Source organism: Aureobasidium melanogenum, assembly GCF_000721775.1.
Source record: "Aureobasidium melanogenum CBS 110374 unplaced genomic scaffold scaffold_21, whole genome shotgun sequence".
NCBI classification, from domain to species: Eukaryota; Fungi; Ascomycota; class Dothideomycetes; order Dothideales; family Saccotheciaceae; genus Aureobasidium; species Aureobasidium melanogenum.
The window spans coordinates 303,965-325,293 of NW_024470073.1; the positions used below are offsets into that span (position 1 = coordinate 303,965).

Here is a 21,329-nt window from a genome sequence, read left to right on the forward strand (position 1 = left end):
ATACTTCCATGTGCCTACCTTGACAATCTGCAGCTTGTCTATCACGCTCGTTGTTGGCTTGTGACCAAGCTCCGATGTAGGCGCTCAATGATCCATGTTCCGCTTCGGCTTCTGATCCTTGGTCTTGCCGGTTGTCGTGCCATTAGCTCTCTCACAAACAAAGCTCCAAACCTGACCGCCCTATCAACTGCCCCAGTGACCAGGTCATCCATCCATGTAGGTCGCTTATACCAGAGAAGCATAGTGCTCCGTTCATGATCGCCATCATGACCCAATCGCATCCATGTACCCATGTTCTTCTACATATTCCGTGGCTACTCTCACTACCGCCTTGATATCATCTTCCCCCAATCCTCTTTCTTTGAAAAATGGGCGTCACACTGTCTGCACACTCATCGCTCGCCCCAATCTCGCTCGCAAGCACTATTATTGGCTTTGTCTCATTTTCCTTTACTGTTGCTACCCTACTGCGTGTCTTTTGGGGCAATATCACAACGGTTCTCAATGCTCATGACGAGATACACGACCTCCTGGGCACCCTTCGAGTTCAATTGTATGAAGAACGACAATCTTTACGAAATCTGCGACGCCATAATAAAGAATGGGGCAAGCGACGCCGCCCCAAAGGTCTTCCCCTCCCTCGTCTCGACGACTTGACCATCAGGTCTATGCAGGATACTCTCCGCCATCTCACACGGAGGTTTAAAGCACTCGAACGTCCTTTCCTTGACAAAGATACTGCCTCTGGCCGCCGCAGATATCGCAAAAGCTTCCCACCAAATTCGAGGGACACGTGGGACTCTGAGAAAGGACTTCGCAGCCAAGAACGGGAATGGGATAGAGAACTCGATGACGAGGATGATCCGAGAACTCAAGGAGACGTCTACTGCCATGTCACTCTAGGCAAACGCATTCTTTGGGTTCGTCAAAGGTCTGATGCGCTTGCCATCATAGAAGCGGTCAGTCGTCTCCAAACCAGGAGAACTGCAAGACAGGTCGGTGAGATCGCTGTCGCATTGTACGAGTATGGAGATACGATAGAGAGTATGGACGAGGGTATGCAGGAGATCGAGGCCCGCTTCAGCAAAATTGTCGGCATACGGAGGGTGACCTAAGCAACAAGCAATGATCCATGAAGCTAATGACTTTTGTTCTGTATGGAAACCTGCAAGCATGAAAAACCATGTAATCGTAAATCTCGTCCACGACGCATTAAGACGAAAGGTTTGATGTGCCATCAATCGAGTGACAGGGTCACAGTTTGAGATGATCGTTCAAGTGAACACGCCAAGCCCTCAATCAGGAACGCGCCTTCCGTTCACCAGCGCGATCATGCGCGTCAAATTATCGACAACATTCTTGATCTTTCTCATCATTAAATCCAATGTCCATCACCGACTGAATGCCTCACATACCGCCGACCATCGAGCTTCTCGAGCATGCGCAACTCCAATATAGAAGAAAGGAGTATGTCAAAGCCATAGACCTCCTCGATCTGGCCATCAAGCATGAACCATCACCAACAGTGAAATTGCTCGACACACGTGCAGCAGTCTATGAAAAGCTCGGCGATCACAAGCTAGCTCTCAAGGATGCCCGAACTTGCATTCGTATCTTCGAAAAGGATCCTACTGGTTACTTGAGAGCAGGCAAAGTGCTTCAGATAATGCAGAAGACTGATGTCGCTCTGAGCATCTACAAACATGGAATCAGCAAGAAGGTTAACAATGTTGAGCTGCTTCAAAAAATGCATGACAAGCTGCTACTATCCCTCGCGCCCGACAAAGCCGCAGATCCCTTTGCTCAACTCCCTATCGAAATCGTCGAGATGGTTCTAGCGTACCTAAACTTCCGCCAAATCGTATACTGCACCCGCGTATCAAAGCAGTGGAATATTTTCATCAACAGCTTGCCTGGCCTTTGGATGAACTTGGACTTTTCGGAAGCCAAAAAGCCTGTCAGGTCTGCTTTCCTCAGTCGTTGTATCAACACGTCCAAACGTAAAGTTATATCCGCCACCTTGAAACATGTCAAGGACATGGAGAAGGTCATCAAGGCTCTGGCCCGAAGTTGTCCGGAGTTTAACTCACTCCGTCTTGTCGATGGCGGGTTGCAAGGAGAAAATCTTGTCCACAACCTCAAATCGGCCACCAAGCTGAAGAAACTTACGCTTGGCGCTTCTGCCAGTATTTCATCTATGACCCTTCCCAGCCTTCTCCTAGGTTGTGAGAATCTAGAAGAGTTCGAGTGCAGAGCAATCATACCCGGTAGCCTGAATCTGCATTGGAAAGGCGAGTTTCCTAAGCTTCGTCGTCTGAAGTTGATGAGAAACTTCCAGTCACCAAATCGCTCAATGCATATTCTTCGCATTTCCACGCTCCTAGCGCTGATGCCAAACCTGCAATCTCTCGCACTAAACGACTGGGCGACACCCTACGACATCCTATCACTCGGAGAAGTAGCCAAAAATCTGATCGAATTAGACATGACGTCCGACGTGTCTTCCGGTCCAGTCCCTTTCCCATTTCACGATCTTCCACAAACTCTTCGCGTGTTGCGACTCGATCTTGACAGGCCACTCAGTAGTGTCGTTCTGCTGAGCCCCAAAGACTTCTTTCTACCCAATCTCGAGGAACTTGTCTGTTGTGGTGCAGACATGGCCAGTCTCTTCCTGTCAGACCCTGAACTCATTTCGAAATACCCGGACCCTGCAGATAACAGATTCCTCAAACAGTCTAATCTATCTAAGCTCTGCACACTACATGTGCAATGCACAGGCGCAGCACAACCGATAACTTCGCTTCTCGCTCTTCCTCGATTGGAACGCCTGCGTAGCCTGCGACTGACGCACAATTCTAATGTCAGCGATGACGTGGTGAAGCATATCGCTACCAATCTGAAGCAGTTGCAAGATATTGATCTGTCCTCGACGATGATCACGGGCGCGGGCGTGCGCATACTTGTCGATGGTCTCAAGTCATCTCTGAGGACACTCAAATTCGTCAACGTTTGGCATTGCAGTCCAGATGCACCGGAATGGGCGAGAGAGCAAGGTATACGCGTGCAGTATTCGCAAAACGCCGACACCAAGCCGAAGGGACGTAAAATTCGGTATGAATGAGACATGATTCTATGACATGGCAGACAGGACAGGCATGATGGACAAGGCAGCAACACACATGGTATGTAAATTATGGACAAGTATAATCAATGAGAACTTCTTAACTCTACTGAAAAGCTTGTGGAAAGACTTCGGGCTGCTGCTTCAGGCAACACCTGCAATACCATACCTCCATCTCCTTGGCATCTCGCATACCATTCTACAACTATGCATCACAGCAATAATCGTTATTCTATAGTAAACAAGCAGACGTGGTGGCCGATCATGTAAGGCAGCGAGTGCATACACTCTCGGGCATTCAACCTCTAATTCACGCATCGTGCTTCGCATGGCCGCCACCATCGATGACTCTTGCCCGAGTCTCCGCACATACATATTTGCGTAATTCCTCCAGTTCAACTCATCCACTTCCACTTGAACACAGCTTTTCATCAGGCACATCTCATCGCATACGTCAGCCGTATTCATCAAACATCGACTACCGAACTCTCGTCATAACAACCAAGACATCAAGCTACCATTGACGAGGTTCATCGACACATTCTTCGCCTACTTCGACGAGGAAATTTCCAACTTTCTACAACATCAAGCAGACAACATGTCTGCAAGCACTGACGTCGGACACGTGGTACCCAGGTCTATCAACTGGAAGGATTGCCACGTTTGTTTCGAGACGACTGAAGAAGAGAACATGGTGGCGCTGCCTTGCGACCACTACTGGTGTCTGGACTGCTTGTCCCGTGCTTGTTCGGGTGTACAGCACGATATCGACAAGCGCATAACATGTGACGACAATTGCAACGTGCCGTTCGAACTCGCGTTGGAGATTCTACCGGAAGCCGAATCCAAGCGCCTCAAGAGCAAACTAGAAGAGTTCGAAATACCTCCGAAAGAGCGTTTCTACTGCGCGAACAAGGACTGTGGCGAGTTTATCCCGCCAGTCCCTCAGCCAATAGACATTCTTGCCGATTGTGAAAAGTGTGGGCACTCAACGTGTAAGCTGTGCCGTGCTCTCAATCACGAGGGGGATTGTGCAGGACCCACGAAGGAAGACGAACAAGCATTTGCTCTCATGGTGAAGGAGCGCTATCAACAGTGCTCGCAATGCTGCAGAGTGATCGAACGAACACAAGGATGTTCACACATGACCTGTCCCTGCGGCTACGAGTTTTGCTACCATTGCGGAAACCCAATCCTCGCATGTAACGGATGCGGACATCTAGAGCCAGACATTCTAGCCGAAGTTACGAACGATCCCGCTATACCTGTTGAACCATGGGAGATAGTGGAAGAAACACTTCTCAGCTTGCGCATCAATGACCGCCCTGCCTCTCCTGCAAGTTTGACTTCTTGGTTCAATGGCATACTTCGTAATGAAGGATATCGCGGTCCTGCGGTCATCCTAGGCAACGATGGCTCTGTCGGATTTATTCTTGGCCCGGAGGGAATGCCGAATGCAGAAGAGCTTGAAATTTCAGATAGAATGCTGTTTTCGATGTCTGGCACTGCACGATTGGAGGTGCACGCAGATGGCACTTCGACAGTGCACGTAGGAGAAGACTCGGACTCTGAACACGGTGAAGAGTGGGACGGCTCGGCCGACTGGGCCATGTGAAGAAGGTGGAAAGACACCAGCTACACTAGAGTGTAGATGAAGGAGTCTATGAGAATCAACCTCCAGATAGGACGTGGCATGTACCGCATATCAGCCTACATGCACAACATGGCGTCTGCGTGGTGGTAGGTTGCAGAGTTGCACAATGGTATAAGAGTGTCGTTTATAACTTTATACAGTACTGAGCATAGCAATCTGTTTCTTTACTTGATCTTCTTCGAAGCCACTATTCGGCTAGCGTGACACATGGGAATGCTCACACATCGCAAAGATCATAATATCCTACTGCTCCCGTCTCTGGGGTACCCACTGCTCAAGAAGCAGCTGTCATGCTACATGAACATTTTACCAGACCACAAGTGTCCAGAGAGAGCCCCAAAGAAGCATTTCAGAGCTTACAGCCCTCAATAGAGTATTGCACTTTTTGGAGGAGTTCTTGCTCAGGACCATGTCAATCATCCCCGCTCATCATGGTTCATGCAGCATCAGAAGGTGGTCAAGCTATAAAAGCAGAAAGGAAAGCCGCCGACCCCAGAGTTGAACTCGGGCACAAGAAGCCAAAGTTGGGCAGCGAAAAAGAAAAAAAGAAAAAAAAGTGTTTTTCAATGCAAGCAAACACAACCAACGACCCGAGACAACTGTATCTAAAGAGCAAAAAGCATATTCCGACACGGGGAATTGAACCCCGGCCTCCTCGGACCTGGTTGTTTCTTGGTATAGAAACTGTTTGAGAGCGAGAAATCCTAGCCACTAGACCATATCGGATTGATGAAAATGTCTTGCCAAAGTGATACATATAGCCACAAACAATTTGTCAGCCCACTTGGGTGTGTACTGACAAACAGAATCTCACCTTTGTCTGTGTTCAATGTGAGGCAGTCCTACTGCGGATGCCTTAGAAGAATTTGGTCATAGATATCTAGGCCATTGAGAGCTTTACTCCAAGTAGATATCCAGTAATCAGTGTTACTCAGCAACCTGTAGGTATGTCTATATCATACTCGCTCATGTCTGATGATTTTGCAGAAGTGTCAGATCATTTGACCAGATAACATGGAAAAGTATAATAGGGCAAGAGTGGGGGTTTCAAAACTTTTTTCGAAGCCAGGCCCAAGCTTCTAGATTCCACCCGCGCAATCTCAAGCACTTTGGCACAATAATTTTTTCATTCTTCTTGCCTCACATCAGAGTCAAAAGAGAAGCTGAGACAGATCGCCATGTTCGACGTCCTCTTGGTGGATATATATCACTCTAACAAAAACTGCTTCATCAACCAATACCAGCTCAGCTGGCTCATCTTCATTGGTCTAGTGGTCATGATTTCCGCTTGTCAAGAGTAAAACCTCGTCAAGCGCGGGAGACCAGGGTTCGATTCCCTGATGGAGAGCACATTCTTTTGTTTTTTTTGCTATCGATCTGTCATGGCAATAGGGACATTCTTTTCTTGGAGTTGATGAAAAGCATTGGCTCAAAGTTTTGCGTAATGGTGGGCTGCCCTCAGGTACCACAACCTGTCTCAGCCTGTGAGAGCCCATCTTCATGTACGGGAAGTGCCACAATGTAGCTATGATAATGCACAATATGTTACTCGAGGAACTGATACATGCGGTGGCTCAATACGGATCAGGAAGCAACTGGCATTGGGATAGCTTGTGTTACCAGCCTACGTCGATGTGAGAGCAGAGCCCGGTGTTCTACCCTACGATTCCTTCAAGATGGCCTCATACACAGGAACCCACAAACCACACCTCCCATCGACAGCACTTTGAGGCAATACGGTGACACCACTTCCTCGAACATCTCCAACATCACCCAAGACAGCGAGATCCCAATCTCCTTGCTGTACAGTCCCATTCAAACCCATCAAGATCCCGCCAGGCAAACCGTCAGATGCTGTAGAAAGAACAGCGCCTGCAGTACCAGTGCCCACAGCATTCCATCCAGGTCCATTGGCCGGATTTTTCGCGAAGGTAGCCCAGGCGCCACGCATGAAGCGACTCAAAGCATATTCTTGAGTTGTGACGTTAACAGTGGGGTATGTAGAGAACACGATGGAAAGTTCTGAAGAGTGGAAGACGCCTAGACCTGGATACGATTGCGTGTTTGTGAATGAGGCGTTGAAGTAGTATCGCCAGGTAGGGATGCCGCTTGCAGCAGATGCATTGGCCCAGAGAGCTTGGGACTAGAAGAGCATTGTGAGCAAATGCGTCGTGTGATGTTACATTCGACTTACACATTGGAAATACCATTCCGTGAAGATCTGCGATATCACATCATAAGGTGTATTCAATCCATCAACGCCAAGTGGATATGCTTCTTTAATAGCAGATACAAGAGCTGGTGAACTGCCGAAATATGTATCGAGGAAGGCTGTAATATTGTTCTGTCCGAATACGAAGACACTGTGCAGTATGAGCAGAGTCAAATCAATAGTACAACAGTAAATCTTACCGTCCTTCCTGTGCATTCGTGCCACCCATGACTGGGATGTTGGCGATCTCGCCCAATACACGTCTTTGAGCAGGATTCGAGACGAGGGTGATGTTGTCGGCAATTGGGTTGAACAAAAGACTGTTGACATCGATGATCTTTTGGATATCAGTCGCACTTGCTGCTCTGACACAGCTCAAGTTACTTCCAAAATTGCCGGGACAGCCGAGCTCAGCGGTAAGATTACACCATGCAGGCACGCTGCTGGTCGGCGGGGTAGGTCTGTAGCTATACTGACCGCTCTCAAGAATTGCACCGCGGAATGGTGGATTCGAGCCTTTTGGGAAACTCGTGAGTAGTGTATCTACCGAGAATGCTCCAGCCGACTCTCCGAAGATAGTGACTTTAGCTGGGTCTCCTCCAAAAGCGTGAATGTTGCGTTGCACCCATTCCAAAGCAAAACGCTGGTCTAGGAAACCAAGGTTGTGTCCTGAAAGTGGTAACTCTGGAGAGCTTGGGAAGCCGAACACGTTTGTTCGATAATTTGTGGTCACAACTATCACGTCTTCGTAACCAGCAAAATGACTTCCGTCGTAAGTGGGCTGTCCAGCATTACCAAACTGGAGAGATCCACCATAGATCCAGAACATAACAGCACGTCCCTTTCTATCTTCGGGTTGTGTAGCAGGTGCATACACGTTTAGGTACAAGCAATCTTCAGATTCCTGAGGGGGAGGGTTGTTGAACACTAGTTCGGTGAACTGTTGAGAAGCCAGAGGATCTATGGATGGTCAGTCGGCTAGAATCTGATCAGCTACAAGATGGGGTCTCGTACATGTGAACTGTTGAATACATGCCGGCTTCCAAGCTGTGGCATTGATAGTAGGCACGTAAGGTGCTGCTCTTGGAGGCGAGAACCGCTCAGGCGGTGATTGAGCAAATGGTATTCCCAGGAACTTGTTGACTGTCGCACTGGCAGCTGGTAGGCTAGTTGTCGTTCCTATGACTAATCCGTTCTCTATACGTGCTGTTGGATTCGAGCAATTGGAACCCGAGACGGCGCTGATCAGGCCAGCTATCGAGACACACAAAATGAAGCAATGCATCGCGGGTCAATCGACACAAGAATGGATGGAAATGGAAAATGAAAGTGAGCGAGATTACTGTACGACCTAATATATGACTTCCTGACAGTCCGGACACGAACAAAGCCGTGCCGAGGATAACTGCAAAATCCAATGCCCTATATGGACTCGACGGCACAGAGTACTGTGAGGAGAAGCCAAGTGCGGCTCACAAGCTCTGTTGATCATAGACATCCTGAATCGTGGTGTTCCGGCATGTAGAGATCAACTCTTGCCTCGTAGAAGCAACCGTGGAACTTCTTCTACTCTTGGTTACCTTGAAACGTCTAGATCAGACTCTGAATGCCAAAATGTGCGTTTTATCTTCCAAGAAGATCATCGACTCCTAGTTAGAGACTGAGAGCAGTCTTAATGGTACTTTGTACATAGGGCTGAGGTATTGCGGGGTATGCGTTTCTTCCAAGGTCCAACATATACGAGTACGGGCTTCCAATGACCATCAATGCCGAGGCAAGATTGGGTTCAATGAGTTGAATCCAGGAAGAGGGGATGCGAAGTCTGCATGACCAGTGCTCAGTAGTACGGGTAATGTCTGGCAGCTCTTATGCGGTGATGGTCGTTTCAGATCCTGGGCTTGAGGGAACGTTGCTCATCTTCATCATAGGTCATGATCGGATTTTGGAACAGGCTGGAGTAGCTTTGACAGCAGTTCATGCACTCTTTCTTGTATCTTTGATTTGCGTACCACACTTCAAAGATGAGAGCTCTCAGAAGCCTGGCAACTCGAAACTGGCCTGGATCAGGGCATCATAAGCACCAAATTTGCATACTTGACAAGATAGTCGCGGTTTGAGGTTCCTTGTCAGGAGGCTGATAACCAAGATCCGAAGTGTAAGAGTACATTTACAGACCAATAGGAGGCGCCACAGTCAGCTTGTCTGTTTCCAGAATGACACTGGCCAACACTCGGAAGGGCCGTGCAAGGTCAGACAAAACTTCCTGCTGGTTCTGTTGATGTAAAGCATGGCACTTGCTCAACACTGAATGGTCAGCATCCGGGTTGGTCCAATGAAATGACAAACAAGTGTAAGCAAATTTGTGTCGAAGTGCTTGGGTGGCTTGACGGATGTTGCCGTTCGTGGAGAGGGCCGTCTTGTGAGCCAATCATACTGTCGTCAAATAAGCATTTTGAACACGCTCCGCGCGTGGCTAACGGCTTTTTCTAAACACATCCGAATTCGATGCTCTTCCAAGCCATCGAATGGACTTGGGATACCTTCGCTGAAGGCGATTTCGAGCGCGAGGTGTTACAAAGTATTACAGACTGATTGCGAAAGATGCAAGGAACCGTAGCCAGGTATCTCAGAACAATCGTGCTCTTCTGACGCCTAAAAAGCTCCATGGCGCAGATGGAAGGGCTTGCGGGGAAGGTACATGAGTAGCGTCGAAAAAAATGGTCAGGGCTATTCTTTAACGCAGTACCAACGTTTTGAGCAAGTATTTATATCACCAGCGCCCTTGTTCGTTCCAGTGTCGTCTCTCTAGCCTCATCACCTTTTTCGACATCATCAACCCTTCCTCTCTCTCGAAGCACAAGGCAAAAGTCCTAGTCACCCTATTCGTCGGACGGATTTTCCCACCAATCTGAACACGATGGCACTGCTATACATTAAAAACACCATCTTTCCAGCCAAGAAACAACCCGCCTTATTACCTTCGTTCAAGAAGCAACAACAATATGGCGCTTGCGACACAGCATCAGAGATATCTCAAACTGGTTCAGATTCTTCAACTTTGAAAAGTGATACAGGCAGTCACTCGTGTTCGTTCAGAGTCGACCCTCGTATCATCTCTGACGCCACTATTGGACTCTCGGATGGTTTGACTGTCCCCTTCGCACTTACGGCCGGCCTCTCTGCACTCGGCGACACGAAGCTTGTCATCTATGCTGGTTTGGCGGAACTTTGCGCGGGTGCCCTCTCGATGGGACTGGGAGGTTATCTGGGTGGTGTAAGCGAGGCGTAAGTCAATCTACTTTCATTCCAAGACCAACCACTAACATCGAACCAGACAATCTTATGCAGCCACATTAGCAGAAACGCAGAAGATCGTGAATCAGGACCCGGATGAAGCCAATCAAATTATCAAGTCAACTTTCGACTCGTACGGTCTTTCGGAGGATGTTCTGGACGCTTTCGCTACACAAATCAGCTCATGCCCGAAGCGATCAGAGAGTTTTATCATGCGCTTCCACCACGACCTGCCAGAATCTCAAGCAGATGCCTCACGCGCATACATCTCGGCTCTTACTATCGCACTCGGTTATTTCCTCGGTGGACTTGTCCCACTCACTCCTTACTTCTTCGTGAGCAACAACCAAACTGCTCTTTGCTGGAGTATCGGCGTCATGGCCTTTGCGCTATTTGTCTTTGGCTATGTCAAGACTCTCTTGGTTGGTGAAAAGAAACGACTGCTTTGTATCAAAGCAGGCGTCGAAATGATGGTCTTGGGAGGTGTTGCAGCAGCGGCAGCAATGGGATGTGTCAAGGCGATAGGATCATGAGACTTGACAATACTTCACCGCACGCAAATCTCTCGACGACTACATCTTCAGATTTGCTACGACTTTGGCATAATGAACCAGCCAGCACTTACGATTTTGTACCACTGTTGTATTACTAGAACAAAGATACCCAGATTACTCTATAGAACTTGATTCCTACCTCTTTCCGGTACATGCGCCATACCAGAGAATTAAGAGTTGTTGACTTCTAAAAGTAGAGCACTGACTTGCCACATCTCAGCAAGGCCGTTTGATGATATTTCACAGACTGAGAAGCAGAATTCACAATTTATACAGACACGAGTAGTAGTCTTGGAGTGAACGTTTTGCTCAGCGAATGCGACGGGAAGCTGATTTCAAATCTACCATGACTTTGTTACGTTTGAAGAAGGCAGAACACCTCCGTTCGACACCCTTCGAACTCGTACCATGTTCTTAGTGATCCACCAATGACGAGGACAATCTCTTTGGGCACTCGAAGATCTTCAGAGGCATCTATTTGATCAAGAGACGCCTGCAAGAATCTTCTTGCCGATCTCCATATCCTTGACCTCCTTCGCGAGAGCAATACGCTTTCTTCTGAGGCCAATGTCCTCGCCAGCAATCTCCTCTAGCTGCTCATCAGACAAAGCACTGACAAATTGAGGTGAGAGAATCTTCAGAGGATTGTTGGGTCCAGTGACCAGCAAGTAGTCTGCAGCCTGCATGCAAATGTTGTCGACAAATCTCTTTCTGGCGACCTTGTAGTAGGCCTTGAGAATGTCATGTACTTCGAAAACAGTGTGCTGGGCATTCGACATGGGATGGTTCTGCACGATATCGTCGAGCGCAATCGTGCTACGAGGAACACTATGACCGTTGGTCTGGAAGGTGGCGTGCTTTTCGAGAGAGGCGCGGAGACGCTTTTGACGACTATAATGTTGGCAGGTCAGCAAGAGTTTCCTCATCTAGATAAGGCAAGTTAGCATGACTCACGACTTCTCCAGGTTATCGTTGAAGTAATGGTTGATTGTCTGAGGATTGCTGTGCTCAACGCGCAGGACGAACTGGACTTGTTCGAGGGCACGGCGGTAGATATTGAGAAGAGGCTCCATGAGGACAGACATGATGCCCTCCCTGACTCTTGCAGTGGGACAGACGTGTCTGAGAAGGGTTGTCACAAAGCGGTGTGCGAGATGAATGACATCCAGGATGTACCCATGGGCGAGGGGCTCCCACTTCTCTGATTGAGCCTTCATAGTTCTGGATAGCAGGTTCTTGTCGAAGGTTCCTAGCTCAAAGCCACGGCTGCCCTTGTAAAGCTCCGACAACCACTCAATGATGTTGCTGCAGATCTTGTCTAGAGAAAGCGCGCTTGAAGCAACAACACATCTTCCCAGTGTGAAAGACAGTCATGGCGTAGCTGTAGAAATGCATAATACTTTTATGACAATTGTGATTTTCGCAGGGAGGCCTCATCCAAGGCTATCTCGATGGGCAGCCTCATATTCTAGTTGCAACTATGCATTTCAGTAAGCTCATGATAACTCTCAATCTCGGGATGGTGGATTCAAAGTCGAGGAAAGAGCTAAGAACACTTTGTAGCTTCTGTCTCCTGTGTGGAAAAGCATATAACGCGTGTGCCTATGGAGATGCATAATACTACCAGGAGACAGGATAACACCCTGAGAGACCATGAATTACCAGCTCTCTGTGGACATTCCTCTGCCACTATAGACCGTTGTGCCTTTTTACAGTAAACATTCTGCTGATTCTTACAGTTGGAGACTTGGAGTATAGTGTCGGACGGAGGTGTTTTGCTTTCTCCAATTGTGACAAGGTCATATTAGATTTGCAATCAGTTCCTAGCTGTGTTCGCTGAGCAGAGAGATCAATTCAAAGCCACTACTCGTGTTTGTATGTGCAGTGATGCCCGATGGTTGTATCTCTCTATGCGAGCTGAAGCTTGGAGAGATGGCATTCTCGGTCCGATATTGCATATCTCTTCTGTCGTCCGACCTTTAACCGAAGCCTGAGTCGACGTTACGCGCCCCAGCACTCGTGCTATCAGACGCCCATCATAAGATATGATCACTCACAGTACTTGATCGTGTTTCAAAAGAGCTGGAAAATGACCTGTCAACATCAGCGAATACGGGTCATCGAAAGGGGCACGAGATGCATCGATCCGCCGAGCACACATCATCACACCGGATAGCGACATCTGCATGCATCACGGCCTGACAGCCAGCAAGGACTAAGACACATACCGGGCGACACATATGTGTCACTTAGATAACTTTGTCAAGGCATAGCACCAGCTGTGTTGCATGTGGCGTGGCCAACAGATCTCGATGCATTTGGTATTGGGCAGCGGGCATGTGCCTAAAAACTCAACTCAGACCGAACATGGCCAACGTGGTCTCGTATCTAAGGACACTTTCAACCTTGCGGCATGTCTGTAACCGTCGGACATGGCGTGTTCTAACTGTATCGATACCCCTCCGAAGCTATAGGTCAGGATTCGTGTTTTACCCCTCTTTCATGCAAACAGGCCCGAAGGTGAAGCTGTCTGATCTATAGCTACGCTACATCTTGAGAGCACACATAGAACTCGGTTAAGCAGTTCTGATACAGAGAACTGACTGGACATTTAAGAAAGCATATCTTCTTTGAATAGAATGGGTATTGCCGTGACACTGCACGATGGCTGTCAGCAGCTGGGAATTGTTAGAGGTCGATAATGTCATGCAAGAAGAGGTAAAGGCATTAATCCTTCTACGGAACCAAGCATATGGCAAACAGAATTGGGCAAGTACGCTGCCTTGGCTGCCTTCGCTTGTATTTCGGCTATTCCTTCCTACCATTTCGAGAAGCACACCCTTCTCACTCTCACATGGCATGCTTCCTCTTCGTCTCGTCAATTTTCGTTTCTACGCAGCCAACGTTTTGAATTTTCTGCTTCGTTCGCTATGGGTTCAAGCGCATCTGAAGAAGATGATAACTGTCTCTGCTGCAGAATCTGTCGATTCCAGGGAGGCTTGGACCTTCCCACTCCAACTATCACCGACCTTGAAGACCTGCGCATTCAGTCACAGACTCTCTCAATCAGCATTTTCAGACACTGGGTCTTGCTCAACAAGATACTAAAGCGTTTCGAGGCTCAGATCCAGAAGCGATGGACAAAGCGCAACAACCATCAGAGACTTGCAGTTCTGCTACAAGCCTGGCCACACATGGCAGCTACTCATCGCCCTGAATTTGCGACTTTGCGTAAGATCAGTATGAACAACAACAAGCGTCGCCCCAACCAAGCCAGAGAGAAGGAGACTTATCTTTGGCCATTCATCAACCAGGAGGATCTGGTTCAGGCTCACAACCTTCTGGTCTTTCTCAACTCTCGCGGACGCCATCTGCCTGACAAGTTTGCCTTCGGCGATCAACACCAAGCAAGCATTGGCAAGCCATGTGGCACGAGCGAAGTCGATAAGTACAAGATGTCGCTTCACGGACAGAAGTCGCCCAAGACTTATGGTTCGCTCGCCCTTCGTGACACAGGAGACGAAGTTCAGCAACAACTGAGACTGGAGCCTGCTGCCGGTCTTCAGGTCCTTGAGGTTCAAGAACGCATTCTTGATTTCCTCGTCAAGTGTTGTCAACTTATCTTACATGATATGGACCTCACTCGGCTAAACCTTGTTGAGAGCAAGCCTGCTCCGCCCCTGATCAACCCCGCCTTGCCTGTACACACCATTACTGCCATGGCTCAACTTGCACCATATCGCCTGCCACAGAAGCTTGATCTGAACAGACTAATGGTGCTTGTTGCGGCAAGGCGTGAGGAGGCCGAGGAGCATGTTTGGGCTTTGCGTGAGGACCCGGGCTATTTCGCACAGACCATGAGGGAATGGTCAGAAAATTCACCCTTGAGGATTCCTGACAAGTTCAAGAAAGTTCACATCATGGTTGGTGAGCCTGCATTCTGGGACAAAGTGGCTACCAACATGATCTTCCACGCTTACAGCTGCCTGATCTACTTCGCTACCGTTGAGGACGCTCTGAATATGGCTCAAAAACGCCTCGACAGCTGCCGCCACGAACTCGAGATGTCCACTAGCCTCCCACACGAGGTTGAAATCTGGTTCCAGAGACTAGATTGTCTCGTCCAAGTCGTGGCCGAGGAGCCCCTTCGTGACCTGACATTCGGGTTCCCTGCGTCACCACCTATGCGTTATGGTTATGAACGGGCGGGCTCTGATTTGAGCCCCACGTTCGACACATTGAAGATGAAGATGGGCAGACTGAGTACAGGATGGAGGGTTCAGGTGCTTTTCAGAACTTTGCTGAGTCTTGAGCAGCAAAAGAAGGTGAACAAAAGCTTTCTATTTCCTAGTCAAGACTCTGTACTAACAACCTTAGCATGGCTTGAACAACACAGTCGAGGAGATTCAGAGAATGTTAGACGAGCACAGCAAGGACAGCGATCTCATCACTGGTTGGGTGGCCAGCAGATTCTCCGATCTGGCACTCTTGTCAGAAGCCAGACGACAGCTTGGCCTTTTCCAGCCATGGTGTACTGCTTGGCGAACCAAGTCTTTCATCGAGGAAGACACTCCCTACTTCTTCAGCATGGTTGAGACTGTACACGAATTTACTTCATGCGCTGTTCTTGATACAGCTGATCCTGCATTGTATGCATACCCTTCCGACAAACGCAGAACACGCGAAACTGTCGCACAGATGCGTCTCGCCGAGAAGCGTTTGGACAAGTTCTGGGCCATTGTGGACAACCACTGCGAAGTGCACACATCATATTCAACGCCCCAACTCCTCATGGTAAGAGTCAAAAGAGTTCCCGACTGTAGAAGTATCTGTATTGACTTGTCTAAAGGACTTTTTCAACGATTGGAACCGAAAGATCCACAGAACCAAGCGTTGGGTCGAACCGAAGGAGAGTGATTGCAGTCCCAATCAACAACCCGAGGATGAAAAGGATGAGGAACTGTGAGTGGCTTGTCAACAAGAAATGTTTCGCGATACTGACTGAGCTCAGCGGACTGCCTCTGCACGTCTTCGATCCCAATGCACGCTGTTCTCACCCCAAGAAGAGTGAGCTGCTAGGAGGCGTCACTCCACTGAAGTCCAAAGCCAAGACTAGACCAGATGGTCACACACCTTCTCCGATGCAGGAGACACGCAGAGATTCGGCAACAAGCACCGACGACAAGAACGAGACCGAGGTGAAAAAGATCAAGGTTAACAAACGAGCTTTCAAGGTCTTTTCTACTATGTTCCATGTACCTTCGGCCACTGAGCAGCAAAACACTGGAGAAGTTGCCTGGACTGAATTTTTGTACTCGATGAAGACGATTGGTTTCTCTGTTGAAAAGCTGTACGGATCTAGCTGGCAGTTCACACCCGACACGATTGATCTACAGAGAAGCATCCAGTTCCATGAACCACATCCTCGCGCCAAGATGTGGTACTGGCTTTCGAAGTCGTACGGTAGAAGACTGAACAGGTACGTGATAGCATCGAGTGCTAAAGGCAACATACTGATGAGGTTGACAGAGCCTATGGCTGGACTGGAGGAACGTTCGACTTGGAGTAAATGGACCTGGGTCCCACTGGTCAAGTGAAAGCATCTGCTTTGTTCAGATGAGAGTTTGTCACAAACGAAAGTAGATTCAGAGAAGGAGGAGGATGAGTGTGGAGAAGGCTGAGCATTGGCATGTCGACCGAGTCATCGATGGCTGTGTGACGACAGCAAAGCGGTGGCTTGTAGGCTGTGTAGGTCGTTGGTGAGCTCGGATACTTCAGTGATTCGCCAAGCATAGCACGTTCGTAATCATGGCTAGAGAAAAGGAAATACAAGGCAACAATTTAGATCAATCTCTGCTCGCACAAAATCCGAGACAAGAAGAAGTTGGGATTGAAGACGACGATGTGATGCGTATACCGAAGGCTTGGCGTCCGGATTTAGGAGCACGGAGAAGGGGCTGACGCAGCCCGGAGCAGCTGCGCCTTCCAATGATGATGGACTAACAAGAATATTTGGTCAGGCCATTCGCCGCTTGAGGACATCCTAAACATCGTATTGGATATCATGTTGGACGAGAACCTCCCCGCCTTTTTCTATCGAAACTCGCCTGACGGCATAGCACACCACAAAGGCATCTTCTTTTCTATTCGCGGATCCGATCCAAGCCCCGCATACAGCTTGAGGCACGGCGACCCCGCCACCTCGCGCAATTGCTATGCTGCCGGTCTGTTCGACTGTTACAATCCCGAAGTCTTATATGGAGAAGTCCTGATCAAGCCGCAATGGACTCACCCTTCTTTGTCACAAGAGGAGATTCGACTCAATGGCGGTGTACCACCTCCGCCGTCGCCCATCCTGCCCACTCAATTCACTGTGCAGTTGTACAACCCTGACCTACAAGTAGTAGTGACTCAGAAGCCTGGTAGTTGGGGAGGTAGTGCCTCGTATGAGTTTAGCTTGCCTCAGCTCGTCTTTCGCACACCATCGGCTTCAACTCTGGACCGGACTCAAGATGACCCTGCTGCCTCGTCGGTCACGCCCAAACTCAACTTTGTGTGGCGCAAGGAAAGCAAACTCTCCAAGGACCTCACGGCCTACATGACTGGCAAGTCGACTGATGAGGTTGTCAAGAAGAAGCACCGAGACCCAGACATCATTGTCGGTCTGTTCCGCGCTCTCCGCGAGTTGACCGTCTACGAGCCGAACCTCTATCGTGTCGAGTTGGAGGATCCCAAGGGCCTTGAGCTGGTACTGCTACTTTCTGCCGCTGTCATCAAAGACCTCTACTTCGCCAATGACATCAACCAAATCTTTAACGTCTCCGATCCTTGTCGTCTTGCTTCCCTACCCACCGTGGCCTCGCCTTCTCCTCTAGCCGCCAATGCCGATCGGCGCAAGTCTTTGCCTCGCCTACGAACTAGTCCATCTGGAGCTGCCACAACTCAACGTCCTCCACTCGCAGGCGTTGGTACCGCTTCCGCCCCCGACCCTCGAACACAATGGGAACTAGATGCTGAAACTGCTCGTTTGCGCGCCCAAGTTGAGGCTGAAGAAAGAGAAATGAAGAGACAGGAAGCCGCTCGTCGTCGGGAAAGAGAAAAGGCAGATGAAGCAGAGACCCGACGTCTACGAAAGATGGTGGAGGAAGAAGAGCGCGAAGCCCGTCGTCGGCAGGAAGAGGTCGATCGCGAGACAGAAAGATTACGGAAACAATACCGTCTCCAGCCACCTTCGCCAGTAAACAACCAGCACAGGCATTCTGCACCTTCGTTACCTATTCAGCAACAAGCTGGACCTTCGCGCGCTGTGCCTGTGGCTCCTAATTATGGCAGCAATGGGATGATCATGAGTGGAGGCAATCCGCATATACCTCCTGTCGCTGCACCACCAAAGATGAAGAAGAAGAGCTTCTGGGGATTACGGAGCAACAGCGATCAAGGCAATTCGAGTAACAACAAACTGAGTAAGAAGAGCAGTGCTGTTTGGTGATGATTCTATCTGCATCCAGAAACCAGAATAAAGTACGTTCTACATACGCCACCACAAAGCGGTCTCAGATCCAGCTCGGAGCCGAACATCGAGTTGCACAGCACGGCAGCACAGACTGATGTGGCTCTGCAAATGGTTTTCTGATCAAAGTCCCGCCGAAATCACCAACAGCCTTCTCGAGATGAGCATGATAGTTCACTGAAGTCGATGTTTCATCACGGCTGCATTTACGCAAGAGGAGGCATAGTCTTTCTTGCTCTCAGAGGTGTTGTCGCAGAGGTGACTGTAGTAGCGATGTTGGGTCAACATTCAGTGCCTGATTTTTGCTCTCGAGAACCGAATTGGCGTGAGCATTGATATGCTTGGCAGATTTAGTGATCTCTCGAGAGACGGGAACAGAGCGCTTCTCCATGGCCTGACCATTTGTTGCAGAGATTGCCAGTGTAGTATCCTACTGGCATGGTTAGAGTAACAAATTCAAGATGAATGGTTCGTGACTGTAGGCGGGGCAGAATGTACATACATACCTCCGTAGGATCAGAATGTGCAACTGAGGTTGACATCGAGTTCAGCGCAGAATGTACAGAGTTCGGACAGTACAGGTTCACGGTACGCAATCCCTTAACCGGCACCTAGTCCAGAATGCAGCATATCGGAGAAGGAGTGGAATTTGAGATCGCACGTTATACAGGCTATGTTCCTGTGTATTTTTGTTGTGCTGTTTTAAAGTGTCAGTCAGAGTTGTATAGGTCTCGAATTGCTACAGGCATCTCTCTAGGGGGCAGATGAAGTGGACTCTTAACGCGTGTCTTGTACACAGCTCTATAGTTCCAAAGGTTTCGTCGCAGTGGTTGCAGTAATCACACCACTTGAAGCTTCCGAAGCCACACTCTCAGAAACCATTCTTTTGCAGCAAAATGTTGATAGTATCAGAGTCGATTCAGAACTTTGGCAATTGTTGACTCGAAAATCTCTTGGGACTTGGTTATATGTTGAATGGGTGATTGCTTGGAGAGTGCTTCACAACATTCTTCCCGAAGGGAAGTTGCGACTCCTTCGGTAAAGAGACTCCCATGAACTTTGCTACATCTATAAACCCTACCTACCATGGCAAGCAATCGACTTCGAGCACGAAAGATCAAGACTCAACCACAGCGCAACCAAGAATAAAATTATTCATGCTGGATGATTGGAGGAAATTGATGAAACATTATAAACGACATCGCTAAACAAGCACTTTTCGACAAAATCCTGCTTTTCTTCGCTCAAATCATCACGGCTGACTTCTAGACTGCAACACTAGCTCTTCCCTTTCTCTGGAAGCCAGCGATTAAGAAGGCCAATTCAAGAGCCTGCTTCTCGTTCAATCTCGGATCACAGAAAGTTTCGTATCTGCTTCCCAAATCCTCGTCTTCCAGACCAACACTGCCACCTGTACACTCGGTAACGTCATCACCAGTCAACTCCAGATGCACACCACCCAGAACACTACCCAAAGCGCGGTGAATGCGCAATGAAGCTTCCAACTCGTTGAACACGGCGCCGAAAGATCTGGTCTTGATGCCTGTGGCGGTGGAACGAGTGTTTCCGTGCATGGGGTCACATTGCCAGACAACGATGTGGCCGCTCTCTCTGACGGCCTTGATGTGTGTGGGCAGTAGGTCTGCAACCTTGTCTTGACCGTAACGTGTGATTAGGGTAACCTTGCCGATCTCCTTGTCGGGGTTGACAACGTCGAGGAGCTCGCAGAGATCGGAGACAGAGGTTGTAGGACCGACCTTGATACCGATAGGGTTGATGATACCACGGAAGTACTCGATGTGGGCGTGGTCGGGCTGGCGTGTGCGGTCGCCTACCCATAGGAAGTGGGCTGAGGTATTGTAGTGGCCTGATTCGTCCTCCTCATCTTCTGAGTCGCTGTTATTGCTGCGAGTCTCAGCGGGGACTCCAGCACAAGCGGAGAACTTGTTGTTAGGGTGACGGAGCTTTCTGGTCATTGCGCTTTCGTACTCCAGAAGCAGACCTTCGTGGGAAGTGTAGAGATCGACAGTTTGTAGTTGTCCTGCTGTATCTGCACCAATTGTGCGCATGAAACGGAGCGACTCAGCAATTGAGTCGACGATCTTGTGGTAGCGCTCTGCAAGATCAGGATCTGATACATGACCCAGATTCCAGTCCAGAGGGTTGTGCAAGTCAGCGACACCAGAAGCCAGTTGAGCGCGAAGGTAATTCAGAGTGGCAGCAGAGTGGAAGTAAGCCTCAACGAGACGTCCAGGGTCAATCGCTCTTTCCTCAGCAGGGAAGCCATTCAGAATGTCACCACGGAAAGAAGGGATCTTCGTGCCATCGGGTTGAGTCTCCATTGGTGAAGATCTGGGTTTTGCGTACTGGCCTGCCATACGCGCGATACGGACCACGGGCTTGTTGGCACCGTAAACCAGTACTAGTGACATTTGCAAAAGCAGTTTTGTCTTGCTGTCGATAGAGCCAGCATTGCAGTACGAGAAAAGTTCGGCACAATCACCTCCCTGGAGCAAGAAAGACTTTCCAAGCGCGACATCTCGTAGCGAAGCACGTAGTTTCCAGATCTCATGAGCAGTGACGAGAGGAGGTAGATTGGTGAGTTTGGTCACGGCTTTGTTGACCGCAAGTTGGTCGTCGTAGACAACTTCTTGCTTGATGGGCTTTGAGCGCCAGGCTGTATATTTGTCAATTCATGAAAGGCCACTGAGGTGTTAGTGACTAACAGGTTGGCGTCCAGTCGTTGGTAGCTGCCATTGCGTAGATGTGAGGGCTTCTTAAAATACTGCTTATAGAGAATCAGTATGTGCGACAAGCAAAGAATCTGGAACGCTTAGAAAGACCAAGAAAAGCTTCTGTGATTTTCACTGCTTCCAGACCAAGCAGGCGACGAAGATGCAGGAAGATCACAAAAGACGTCTCTTGTTCAACATTGACGAAAACGCGTGACAATAAATTCCCGAAAAAGAATTTCAAACAGTGCG

The 21,329-nt window shown here is 49.0% G+C and overlaps 9 protein-coding genes across 9 annotated transcripts; 6 read left to right on the forward strand and 3 right to left on the reverse strand.

Moving 5' to 3' along the window:
- Positions 1-368: 368 nt before the first annotated feature.
- On the forward strand, positions 369-1,115 carry M437DRAFT_68454 (uncharacterized protein; the record flags this gene model as incomplete). The annotated part of the gene is made up of 1 exon (XM_041025113.1): positions 369-1,115. One exon carries the CDS (start codon positions 369-371, stop codon positions 1,113-1,115), a length of 747 nt encoding a protein of 248 aa, XP_040877202.1.
- Positions 1,116-1,402: 287 nt separating this feature from the next.
- M437DRAFT_54993 (uncharacterized protein) lies at positions 1,403-3,121 on the forward strand (the record flags this gene model as incomplete). Its single annotated transcript, XM_041022781.1, has 1 exon — positions 1,403-3,121. One exon carries the CDS (start codon positions 1,403-1,405, stop codon positions 3,119-3,121), a length of 1,719 nt encoding a protein of 572 aa, XP_040877203.1.
- Positions 3,122-3,947: 826 nt separating this feature from the next.
- Positions 3,948-4,331, forward strand: M437DRAFT_25307 (uncharacterized protein; the record flags this gene model as incomplete). The annotated part of the gene is made up of 1 exon (XM_041019084.1): positions 3,948-4,331. A coding segment is annotated over one exon (384 nt), but the record flags the coding sequence as incomplete, so codon positions are not given.
- Positions 4,332-6,435: 2,104 nt separating this feature from the next.
- M437DRAFT_55312 (alpha/beta-hydrolase) lies at positions 6,436-8,272 on the reverse strand (the record flags this gene model as incomplete). The annotated part of the gene is made up of 4 exons (XM_041022842.1): positions 6,436-6,918; positions 6,970-7,138; positions 7,188-7,947; positions 8,002-8,272. 4 exons carry the CDS (start codon positions 8,270-8,272, stop codon positions 6,436-6,438), a joined length of 1,683 nt encoding a protein of 560 aa, XP_040877205.1.
- A 1,632-nt stretch (positions 8,273-9,904) lies between these two features.
- On the forward strand, positions 9,905-10,814 carry M437DRAFT_55041 (DUF125-domain-containing protein; the record flags this gene model as incomplete). Its single annotated transcript, XM_041022792.1, has 2 exons — positions 9,905-10,272; positions 10,322-10,814. 2 exons carry the CDS (start codon positions 9,905-9,907, stop codon positions 10,812-10,814), a joined length of 861 nt encoding a protein of 286 aa, XP_040877206.1.
- Positions 10,815-11,317: 503 nt separating this feature from the next.
- On the reverse strand, positions 11,318-12,142 carry M437DRAFT_54988 (uncharacterized protein; the record flags this gene model as incomplete). The annotated part of the gene is made up of 2 exons (XM_041022780.1): positions 11,318-11,726; positions 11,790-12,142. Coding segments are annotated over 2 exons (762 nt in total), but the record flags the coding sequence as incomplete, so codon positions are not given.
- A 1,623-nt stretch (positions 12,143-13,765) lies between these two features.
- On the forward strand, positions 13,766-16,404 carry M437DRAFT_54891 (uncharacterized protein; the record flags this gene model as incomplete). The annotated part of the gene is made up of 5 exons (XM_041022763.1): positions 13,766-15,160; positions 15,213-15,629; positions 15,685-15,797; positions 15,904-16,314; positions 16,365-16,404. The coding sequence occupies 5 exons, from the start codon at positions 13,766-13,768 to the stop codon at positions 16,402-16,404; spliced, it is 2,376 nt and encodes a 791-aa protein (XP_040877208.1).
- A 495-nt stretch (positions 16,405-16,899) lies between these two features.
- On the forward strand, positions 16,900-18,324 carry M437DRAFT_55303 (uncharacterized protein; the record flags this gene model as incomplete). Its single annotated transcript, XM_041022839.1, has 1 exon — positions 16,900-18,324. One exon carries the CDS (start codon positions 16,900-16,902, stop codon positions 18,322-18,324), a length of 1,425 nt encoding a protein of 474 aa, XP_040877209.1.
- A 1,286-nt stretch (positions 18,325-19,610) lies between these two features.
- M437DRAFT_68461 (DAHP synthetase) lies at positions 19,611-21,102 on the reverse strand (the record flags this gene model as incomplete). Its single annotated transcript, XM_041025114.1, has 2 exons — positions 19,611-21,022; positions 21,072-21,102. 2 exons carry the CDS (start codon positions 21,100-21,102, stop codon positions 19,611-19,613), a joined length of 1,443 nt encoding a protein of 480 aa, XP_040877210.1.
- Between the last annotated feature and the right edge of the window lie 227 nt (positions 21,103-21,329).